Source organism: Malaclemys terrapin, chromosome 22 (genome assembly GCF_027887155.1).
Source record: "Malaclemys terrapin pileata isolate rMalTer1 chromosome 22, rMalTer1.hap1, whole genome shotgun sequence".
Taxonomy (NCBI): domain Eukaryota; kingdom Metazoa; phylum Chordata; order Testudines; family Emydidae; genus Malaclemys; species Malaclemys terrapin.
The window spans coordinates 12,652,344-12,663,764 of NC_071526.1; the positions used below are offsets into that span (position 1 = coordinate 12,652,344).

Sequence of the window (11,421 nt, forward strand, 5' to 3'; positions counted from 1 at the left end):
GCTGGAAAGTACACTTCAGTTTCTCTGCAGAAGGAGGATGATGCCTGCTTCACAGGGGAGCTAAGGCTTAATACAGGGTTGCAAAGCAGTTTTAGATCCTTGGAAGAACTGTGCTAGGAAAGTATAAAGGGCTTTTTTGGTTTCTAGATTTAAATGCCACCTCGATTTTCCACTTTGCCAATCTGTGTTTTTGAGAGCAGGCCAAGGTTTTGAAATATACAAGGATCCCCCTCTGAAATCTGGATTCTGGTCTATAACACTCTGTGCCTAAACCCAAGAGTAGAAGCTAGGAGAGCAGAAATGCAGTGCCCTGCATCTCCTGAGGGCAAGTCACAAAGCAGAGCATTTTGATTCTAATGATACAGACTCCTTTGTATGGGGAATTGAACAATATATTGTAACAAGATCCTGAAAAGGCTGGTAGCTCTTAAACATCAGTTACACATTGGACCTGTTCTCTTAGCTGACCACTCTAATAATTCCCTTTCTGTTTCCCAGCTGCAGTGCCACAGTTCATAACATTAAAGCTGGAAACTGGTGACTTCGCAGTCTGGTGGTATGACACTTAGCACAGTAACGTACTGATTATTTGGAAATGCAGCTGTACCTTACTGAGCATCCCAGAGAGTCAGGGTAGGACCCTGTGAAACTTGGTGGGCACAAGCAGTTGGCATTGGACTCCGACGCAAACACAGCTCTTGCAAGCCCCTTTAAGTTCTATGATCACTGGACACCCTGCCATTCAGGATCAGGGCTCCAGTGGGGTAAGTCTTGTAGCCCCATTTACAATCTATCCTCAGTCAGTTTTCATTAACTCCTACTTCTAGACCACGCGCACATAAACTGCTGAACCGACTGGCTGTAATGCTAGCTGGAGCCACCGAAGCTGCACTATGGCCATCCTGGTTGCAGTAGCAACTAGTGGATAGTAGGGTTGGGGCGGAAACTATAACTCAGAGGTTGCTTCAATAATCTTGACCACCCAATGGTATTGTAGTGGATAAGGTTGAAGACATTTGTTCTGTGGAGGGCAGTTGATCATCCTGCATCACTAGGTTGTGGGTTTAATTTCCCCTCTTCCCTCGGAAAAACACTCTTCTTCCTGGGGTTACTAATTCACACATTCTAAGGCCCAACGGCACGGCTGGGCTCATCTGCTCCACTGCACAGCGGGGGCCAGAGAACTCCCCCCAAATAATTCCTTAGAGCGGATCTTACAGAAAAACGTCTAATCTTGATTTTAAAATGGTCAGTGGTGGAGGATCGACCATAAACCTTGGTCTGTTGTTCCAAGGGTTAATGCCTCTGTTAATAAGGGATGCCTTATTTCCACTCTGACTTTGTTTAGCTACAACTTCCAGCGATTGGATCTTGTTATGTGTTGTACCTTCACTGCTAGACTGAAGAGCCAAGTCCCCCACATAGGTCCTTACAGACTGTGATCAAGTCACACCCCTGTGTTAACCTAAACCGCTGGGGCTCCTTGCCAGGGGCGCTGCTGTGAATGAAGCCTTGTGCCTCTTACCCCTCCAGGCAGAAGGCTGGGTCTGGGGTCACCTATTAATCCCCCCCCCCCCCCCCCGGACACCCACAACGAGCTGGCCGAGCAGGGTTGTGAGTGAAACGGGCAGCAGCGGCGCTCGCTGTTACAGGACGGGGGAGATTTCCAGCGTCTCGCACGGGCTAATTCCTGCCCCCGGAGCCGGGGAAGGCCCGTGAAGGGCCCCGGCGGAGCAGCGCGGAGCCCGCCCAGCTGCTGCGGCGCCTCCGCCGCGTGTCTCGCCAGGGGCGGGCCGGGCCGGGCTGCAGGCGGGGCGCGGGGTGCGGTTCCGGGGCAAGGGGAGGGCTCGGGGCGGGAAGATGGCTTCCACCAAGCGGGTGCTGTATGTGGGTGAGTAGCGGCGGGGCAGCCGGAGCGGGGCGGGGGCTCTCACAGCGCCCCGGGGCTGGGGGCAAAGCGCCCCACGTGGGCCCCTGGCAATCAGCTGATCCCCCGGGGAGGCCTCCGAAGAGGCGCGGTGGCTAGAGCACCCCTGTCCCCTGCCTTGCCCTCCTCCGGGGCGGGCTGGCTCCTCTCTCCCGCCTCCGCTGGCGAGCCCCGGATTCCCCGGGGGCTCGCTCCGGTGCCTTGTCCCAGCCCGGAGCCGGTGCAGGGAGCGGATTAGAGGCTGGGGAGGATCACAAACCCCGTCCGAAGTCATGGGACTGGGTTACACGGGGGGGCGGGGGGGGGTCAACTGGCGTTGAGCCTTTGAGGATCTTTACATTTTCCTGCTTGTCACGGCAGGGCTAGAAACATACTGTGCTTCATGCTTTTTAAAGCGCTCATGTTCTCAGACTCCCCGGAATCCGAGAGCTGGGGCTTTAGGGGTGACACATAAGAGCAGGTGACTCAAAAAAAAATGGCACGAGTGGGTCCCACTAAGCTTAAATGAAAACTAAATGGCACTTTAACATAGTCACCTTCCTTTCCCTGCACCTCCCAATGTGGGACGTGTACAGCTCTCCTGCATGAACCGAATAGATGAATGCCCACTCCGGTCATAATGTTTAAACTCTGATGTCTAAACCCCTGTGGTCTGGTCTTCAGGGGGGGGTTCCTGAGAGCAGCTGCTCTTACTTAGGCCCCATAATAAAAGAGGCCTGATTTTCATAACTCCAGGCACCTGAGTTCAAACACTCTGGCCTGCCTGCTGGCTGTATGTCAGGTGTGTTTCCTGCCCAAGTAGGTTCTGTTCACAGGCTGGGATGTGTATCCAGACAACTTGGCAGCACAGATGTTACTCAACCCCTTGCCCAACTTTTTAATATCTGCTTGCTCTCCCCCTCAACCAAGTTGCAGGGCTCATGTGTTCTTGCCCTCCTCTGACCTCCAAATGAATTGCTAAATTAACGTTGTCCCTTGTGCTTAGCTGCATCTGCACTGATCCCTGGAACCTGTCTGCAGCAGGTGTGGAAGATTGAGACTTGGGGGTTCCACTCCACGTCCTTTGCTCACTGTCTTTGGCTCAGTACATCTGGCAGGTCTGAGAAAGGCACATGAGCAAGGACAGGCAATCTGTTGCCATTGGGAGAGCTGAAGAATCTGGTCATGGGATTAGCAATATTGGGGTTTTTTTGTGGGTGGGAGGGTTGTGTGAGTATTTGGTCCAAGCCAGATGTAGATTAGCAAGCAGAAAAGGACCAGGAATTGGTTGTGAATTCAAGTGGTTCCTGCATTCTTCATTTCTTCAAAAGGGTTTTTAAAAAGTTGGGAGGTTGGAATGGTTTCCCCCCTTCTCCTTTTAGGGCAGGGCCGGCTCCAGGTACCAGCGGAGGAAGCACGTGCCTGGGGCGGCACATGCTAAGGGGCGGCATTCCGTCCATTCTTGGGACGGCAGAGTCTGGGCAGCTTTTTTATTATTATTATTTTATTTTTTCCTTCGGCAGTTCGGGGAGTTTTTTTTTTTTTTTTTGTGTGCTTGGGGCAGCAAAAATGGTAGAGCCGGCCCTGTTTCAGGCTCCTTATTTGCTGATGGGGAGGGTGGTGTCTCTTATACAGAAGGGATTTTCTTTCTCTGAGGCTACTGGAGGGTTTTGAAAACAGTGCAGAAGCCACTGCAGAAACTTCAGATCTTTCCCCAAACTGTGGGCCCCAATCTTGCATCGACAAAGCCACATTTTGCGCGAGCTGTAGTTTACAAGCGGTCTGTAATCAGCAGCCATCCTTTCCTCTGCACTGATGCCACATGGCGTCTATGTTTCTGCACTGGGAAGTCTTTGTGGGCAAACAGGCTGCGCAGGTAGAGAACACTCTATGTGACTTGCAGGTGGACTTGCGGAAGAGGTGGATGAGAGAGTTCTTCATGCTGCCTTTATTCCCTTTGGAGATATCACTGATATTCAGATACCTCTGGACTATGAAACTGGTGAGTCGGTTCCTGCTTTGGTCTGTCTTGTTTCTTGCTCTGTGTGTATCTCTGTGTCAGGAATCATATCCACGAATTCGAGAGAAGTGTCCAGTTGCCTTCTTCAGCTGCTCTGTCCTTGGGGTTTGCTGCTTCTCAAGAAACCATGGCTTGCAAGGCTCTCTTGAAGAGAGAACTCTGCATAATGGTAACTGTACATGTTTGTGCTTCTGTAACATCAAAATCTGGGGGCAGCGTTTTCCCAGTGCACCAGGCTATTGGGGTCCATAGTGCTCTGAATTTGCTGGATGTGTTGGGTAACATGCTGTCTTTGGAATGTGCAAAACTTTAGAGGCTTGAGTTTTCCAATTAACTCGACCAGTTTCAGAAGTTTCTTAGCGTCTTCTGAATCACACCAGTACAATTTAAAATCCCGACCCTCAGTAATCACCTACAAACCTGTGTCCTCTCCCTGCCTCTTAGCAACGATTCAATAGCAGTGGCAGTCAGATCTATTATTACTAAAAGTCCATTATCTGACAACATATTCTCCAGGGCATGTGCTAGGATTCCCGGACATATTTGCACGAACCATTAAAACTAAATTACAGTTTTCAAAATAGATTAACACTGTATTTTGCAATGTCTTTTCTTTAAATCATGTTTGTTCGTTTATTTCGTAAATAACAACTTTCAGTATTTAGCAAAGAGATTTTCCTGTCATTACACGCTATTTCAGGATGAAGGTGTAAATTTAGCTCTTCTTTCTGTACAACAAATAGTTTAAATGAATTACTTGAGAATTACCTTGCTGGAGATTTAGCTTTGTTAACATCAGAGCCATAAAGAACAGTTTAATGTTTCTGTACAACTTGAAGTAATTAAAAATGGGCCATTTTGTTACCCCGATGTTGCCAGTTCTTTGCACCAGCCGCTAAAAACACAAGTGTGTTTGAAACAACATCTGAATTCTCAAATGGAGAGGCAGTAGCAGACACGTTAATTTCCCTTAGCAGCACGAGTGACTTGTTGTCAAATCTCTTGTTCTTTGGCTTTCCCGGCAGCTGTAACTGTTCGTTATCTTTCCACAGAAAAGCACCGGGGATTTGCTTTCATTGAATTTGAGTTGGCAGAGGTGAGAAAGGAGCAAATTTTAATACTGAATTTGAAATCTCTTCTTCCGCCACCATTTTTTCACCCAGTCCGGCTCCCACTGAAGTCACTGGTAGTTTTGCAGTTGACTTAAGTGGGAATAGGATCGCACCCTTTGTTACTGACTCCTTCAAGCTTAACAGTCATGGCTGCATATGGTTCTCCCTCTGCTGGAATCACTGTCCCACTTCTGGGTCCAGTTTTGCCATCTCTGGTTTTTCTGCTTTCTTTGGATGATCCTGCAGAAACATCTCCATCTTGGAGACTCTTCGTGGTCCAAAATCTTGACCAGGGCTAACTCAGTCGGTGATGCCAGTGGTGGTTTTAGCTCAGTAGATACCACGTGTTGTCACCTGTTTGTGGCCCGATGACCCATCGCAGGCTTCAAAAAATAAAAATCAGCCCAACACGGGACCCGCAGGGTGTGCAGTTTGGAGGCATTAGCTGATTGGATCGATGGGGAGAAAACCATGACCACATCTGCCCCTATGTCTGAAAACGCTTGTGAAGGTCCATGTGAGATGTGGCAAGAAGCTACAGGCTTTGCATTGAGGAGCGAGGTTAGACAGTTGCTCCCAGCCCAGGCTATGCATTGATATGAAATCCCAGCAGCCGTCTATGCACCTAGTGTGGCTTTTTTACGTGACTAGAGGAGTCATGGCTGAATTAGCAATAACTTATTTTCTTTTGCTCTTCCCTTAGGACGCTGCAGCAGCTATTGACAATATGGTATGGATTACGTTCCCCTTTACTGAACGTTCTTGGGGGAAGCGTAGCCCTTTCTCTATCCCCTGTATCATTTGGCTTTGCTCTGTTCCCAGTACGATGGGACATGACAGGATGTCTCAGCATTGTCTGGAGATTTCTGTTGTATCTAATGACCCCCATCCCCTTCACCGCTGATCATAGTTCCTAGGCCAAGGAAGGGAAACCTGGATCTGATACCCTCTGGAGTGAGTGGGTGTTTTTGGTAAATCGGTTCTGAACTCTGCCCATTTAACAGCTGTCGGGAATGGACACAAGTCAGAGAAGAATCTCAAGAGCTTGTAGTCGTGGCTGCAGGTTCTTCGAGTGTAAAGGGAATTGCCAGCTAAAATGGGGGCAGTGGCTGCTTTGGCATATGCCTGGTTTGCATACCACAGACAGGCCGCTGGTGTGCCAAGGCCACTGCCTCTCATGCTTGCCGATATTATCCCCTTGTTGCCTTGTGCTCCTCCCTGTCTCCCTCTTTTTCTCTTGTCTTGTGTCTCTTTGGGGTGGGGCTGTCTTTTTGTTCTGTGTTTGTCCATCACCTAGCCCAATGTGCTCCTGGTCCATTCAAATAATCAATACTCTCAGACAGGGGGCGGGGGGGAAGGAAGTTCTGTGTTTCTCTTGACTCCCTCGGAGCCTGGCAGGGCTTTGGAGAACGCAGGAATTTCTCACCTTTTTCTCTTCCGTTCTCCTTAGAACGAATCTGAGCTTTTTGGCAGGACGATTCGTGTCAACTTGGCCAAGCCAATGCGGATTAAGGAAGGCTCTTCCAGGCCGGGTGAGTCGGTGAATGAGAGAGGGGAGAACCTTAATGTCAGTACTGCCTGGCTGTGTCGCGGTTCCGTTTGCTTGCTGTATGTCTGCCTTCTCCATCGCTTTGCTGAGGGCCTGTGTCACTCATGTTCCCTGTGCACAGTGGCCATGAGGGAAGCCTGGGTGGGTTGATCCTGCTTGTCATTTTTAGAGAGGTGACTAACGGGAGGTTTTACTAGGCTGCAGCTACTGACGCAGTGAACATCATTTTCTCATTCACCTGTGTAATGGGTCTGTAATTCTCTGAGCCATGGGCTCCGTGTCCTTAGGGTTCTCCTACCGGGGACTGAGTACTTCTACTCCTTCAAAGCTGTCTAGAACACACGGTGTTTTAAAATATATGGAGATATACCTATCTCATAGAACTGGAAAGGATCCCGAAAGGTCATCGAGTCCAGTCCCCTGCCTTCACTAGCAGGACCACGTACTGATTTTGCCCCAGATCCCTAAGTGGCTCCCTCAAGGATTGACCTCACAACGCTGGGTTTAGCAGGCCAATGCTCAAACCACTGAGCTATCCCTCCCCCCAATGCTACAGAACACATGGTTTGGTTTAGACCCTGTTCTGATCCCTTCTTCTCTCTGCCCCAGTCTGGTCGGATGATGACTGGTTGAAGAAGTTTTCGGGGAAGACGCTTGAGGAGAATGCAGAGGAAGAGGGAGCAGAACCTTCCAAATCAGAGACGCAGGAGGTAAACAACAGGACTCTGGTCTCCTGTGTGGAGAAGGAAGGAATCCAGTGGTGGATTTGACTTGTTCCTTTGCCTCGATCAAAAGGATGAGTTGAAAATGGTTACTCAAGATAGCTTACCTCTAGCTAGATTAAAGCTAGTTTAGGTACGTCTACACGTGCTTCAATCACGCCTCTTGATTGCAGTGTTGACATTCCCTGCGTGAGGGGGAGCAGCCACGCCCAGCAGGTGGAAAGTCACAGCCTGCTGTCCCATCTGTGCTGGGTGTCTTAAGCGATGAGCCACTGAAGGCTGAGAGCTCAGGGCTGGAGGCCTCTGTAAGAAGAACCTATGGGAACGTCACTTTGTTTCTCTTCCCTAGGGTGAGCCTCCTGCTAAGAAGTCTAGAGCCAATCCTCAGGTGTACATGGACATCAAGATTGGAAACAAGCCCGCAGGCCGACTCCAGATTCTCCTGCGCTCGGACATTGTGCCCATGACAGCGGGTGAGAGAGAGTGTGCCACTTCTCTAAGGCACTTTCTAAGACAGGGGGGCCGACCTGAGCCTGAGAAGGAGCCAGAATTTACCAGTGTACATTGCCAAAGAGCCACAGCAACATGTCAGCAGCCCCCCGTCAACACCCATTCCCAGAGCCTCCCACCCACCAACAGCCCAGCCGATCAGCGCCTCTCCATCCCTCCCCCGATCAGCTGTTTCGTGGGGTGCAGGAGGCTCTGGGGGGACGGGGGGGAGCGAGGGCACGGCAGGCTCAGGGAAGGGGGCGGGAAGGGGTGGAGTGGGGGCAGGGTCTGTGGCAGAGCCAGAGGTTGAGCAGTGAGCACCCCCCGGCACATTGGAAAGTTGGCGCCTGTAGCTCCAGCCCCGGAGTCGGTGCCTATACAAGGAGCTGCATATTAACTTCTGAAGAGCCGCATGTGGCTCCGGAGCCACAGGTTGGCCACCCCTGGTCTAAGATGAGCTTTTGCATATAGTCCCATTGCTGGCATTTTGAACTTTGATTTTGCTTTCTTTCCTCTCCTGTCCCGCGGGGTCCCTCCCCCCCCCCACACAGAGAATTTCCGCTGCTTATGCACCCACGAAAAGAGCTTTGGCTTCAAGGGAAGCAGTTTCCACCGCGTCATCCCCCAGTTCATGTGTCAGGCTGGAGATTTCACCAACCACAATGGCACCGGAGGCAAATCCATCTACGGGAAGAAGTTTGATGATGAAAACTTTATTCTGAAGCACACGGGACCAGGTAAGGCCAGATCCTGTGGGCGCGGGAGCTGGCTGGCTTAGTGGGGCAGCTTGGGCAAAGGTTGCAGATTGCTGGAACTTTTGGGGGGTAACTGAGTTCATTGTCGGTAAACGGGGCTGGAGTCTCAGCCTATGTCTACACTGCATCGATCTACAGTCACATGTAGAGTAGGTACGCTACTCGCTCCCTTCACACAGATGTAAATAGCAGCATAGGTGGTGAGGCCCAGCGTAGTAGAATAGAGACACGCCAGAACCTTGTGCTATGTACCCTACACGGCTCTCTACACGCCCAAGACGTGCTTCCCATGGCTGCACGGATGGTATTTAGCGGGGTAGCATCCCATTGGCTGTCCTGTGCCAGAATCTTGCGCAGCCGCATGTAGCTACATACCACGATGTGGACGCAGCCCCCTTTTCACTGCGGCATGTAGCTACACATACCCTATGCGCCACTGCCAGTGGTTTGCCTTATAGAACATAGGCGCCGACTCCCCGGGAAAATACAGTGGCTGCTCTGCACCCACTGGCAGCCAAGCTCCCCTCACCCCCTGCCCCACCTCTTCCTCCTCCCCTGAGCACGCCCCGTCCCCGCTCCTCTACCTATCTCCCAGTGTTTCCCGCCAGGCCGCCGCCAAACAGCTGTTTGGCAGCGTTAGCACGCTCCGGGAGGGTGGGGTGGAGCGGGAATGTGGCATGCTCAGGGGAGAAGGTGGGAGCGGGGATTTGAGGAAGGAGTTGGAATATTGGCAGGGAGGGGGCGGAGTTGGGGTGTGGACTTTGGGGAAGGGGTTGGAATGGTGGGGCAGAGGCATGGCCTCATGGAAGGGGTGGAGTGGGGGTGGGGGAGTCGAACACCCAGGGGAAAGAAGGGAAGTCGGTGCCTACGGTATAGATGTAGCCAGAGAGCAAAGCTCTTGCATCAGCCACAGATTGGGTACAGCCCCTCTCTTCCCACCCCCCACCCTGCCATGTTGCACCACTTGACCCGGAAAGAGCGTCTCTAGGAGTGGGAGGGGATTTCATTGTCTGAGGCCAATTCAGCCCCTTTCTTCTTAGCTGAGCTTGTCAGCAAAAGGAGACCATGCTAACCCCGTGGGTGAGGTTTGTCCGCTGGGAAGTGACCTATGTCACCTACGTACGTCATGAGGCCACCAACGTATTTTACGCAGGCCACCAAGCATCTGCCTAGTAGCCGTCAGATGATAGCAGCAGTTGGTCCCAGCTGACCTAGGCTGGATTTGCACTAGCGACCCAGAAGTTAGAGTTTATGAGCAGGAGGTACAACAGGGTTGCTTGGGAGAGCAGAGGACTGGAGCTGATGACCCAAGAGGTCATTTCCAGTCCTGTGTTCCTAAGAGGCTGGATATTCGCCATTCAGCTCTCCCACTGTCCCTGAACTTAGTCAATTTCACGCTTGTTGCGCTCCGTGTCTGATGCGCTAATATGATGCTGCAGGATGGGTTGTAAACACTGTAGGGAATGTTGATTTTGATTTTTTATTTCCATTTGGGGGGGAGGGGGGAGTAATATTCCATGGGACAGTTTCAATGGATCCTATGTTTTATAAAAATCTAAACTTGAAAACTAATTTGGCCTGACCGCGCTCCTTGTAATACATATTGTGTTGTACGCGCGGTGGGAGGGTACATGATGGTAGCCAACACTGTGTGGGGCAACGTGTAATGGGTTTATCATGAATGGGACTGATGAAGCCTGAGACGGGAGAAGAAAGGAAGCAGAGGGCAGCACTGTATTATGAACCTGAAAACATACTAGCAAACAGGCTCTGTGGCTGTCCTGTGATGACGGGGCTGCTGAAGGAGTGTTTGTATTAGGCAGCCAATGTTCAGATGTGGTGATGCGCTTAACAGTGAGCGTAGAGCAGATCTATGATAAATGGCGCACCGGTCACTCGTATTTGTCAGCTGTTTGGGACAGGGACCATCCTGTTCAGCCATGAGCACGGTCGGGTCCTGCTCCATGACTGGACCTCAATACAATAATAATATTTTGTCCCCAGGGTTGTTATCAATGGCGAACTCTGGCCCAAACACCAACGGCTCCCAATTCTTCATCACTTGTGATAAAACGGACTGGCTGGATGGCAAGCATGTGGTCTTTGGAGAGGTGACGGAAGGGATGGAGGTGGTGCGGCAGATCGAGGTAGGAGCCCGGGGAGCAGACAACGGGATGTTTTCCCCAGTTGTTTCTTTGGTCTGACTTGGAGATTTGTCTTTACTTCTTGTTTCATTTTTCTTAAGGCTCAAGGCAGCAAAGATGGGAAACCCAAGGAGAAAGTGATCATTTCAGACTGTGGGGAGTATGTGTGAGCCCCTGTCTGTCAGGAGTCTGGATGGGGTGACCAGATGAGCAGTGAAGGCTGGAAGTTGTTCTGGATGGGGAAAAAAGAACTGGAGCCTGCCAAGGAGAAAAGTCACCTTGTTACTCCACAAGTCCCACTTGCCACATAGTTTCTTTAGAAACTACCATATTGGCTTGGACTGGACAGTCTGGTCAGCAGACAGCATAGGCTCATCAGTGGGTGCTTTTCCACCCCGGGAGGGCACAGGAAGCTTCCTTTAAAAAAACCGTGCAAATAGTTTGTCCAATCCGGAGTGGATCCTCTGTCCCTCCTCTGCGAGGCATCTCCAATCCTGCCGGTGTCTTCCGTAGAGAATTTTTACTTGTTTAAAATAAACCAGAGCTTTTATAAAATACCGAAAAGGTGCCCCTTATCTTGGAATTCTCACAGTGTCGTGTTGTTTAGCTCACAGATTGTGGTAACGTCTAGGGGTCAACAAAGTACAAACAGTCACCACCTGTTTCTTACAATCTAAGAAAGTTGCTGTCATGGGAAAGGCTTGAAGAAGCAGAAGTCTGCCTT

General features: G+C 50.8%; 1 protein-coding gene across 2 annotated transcripts; it reads left to right on the forward strand.

The window, feature by feature from the left end:
* The first annotated feature begins 1,851 nt into the window (after nt 1-1,851).
* PPIE (peptidylprolyl isomerase E) lies at nt 1,852-11,254 on the forward strand. Of its 2 annotated transcripts, XM_054011686.1 has the most exons (10): nt 1,852-1,891; nt 3,810-3,908; nt 4,979-5,022; nt 5,742-5,768; nt 6,489-6,570; nt 7,197-7,297; nt 7,659-7,782; nt 8,350-8,535; nt 10,558-10,700; nt 10,799-11,254. In XM_054011686.1, the coding sequence occupies exons 1-10, from the start codon at nt 1,861-1,863 to the stop codon at nt 10,865-10,867; spliced, it is 906 nt and encodes a 301-aa protein (XP_053867661.1). In that variant the 5' UTR covers nt 1,852-1,860; the 3' UTR covers nt 10,868-11,254. The 2 variants fall into 2 exon arrangements, with proteins under 2 accessions (XP_053867661.1, XP_053867662.1); XM_054011687.1 differs by lacking the exon at nt 4,979-5,022.
* Nucleotides 11,255-11,421: the final 167 nt, after the last annotated feature.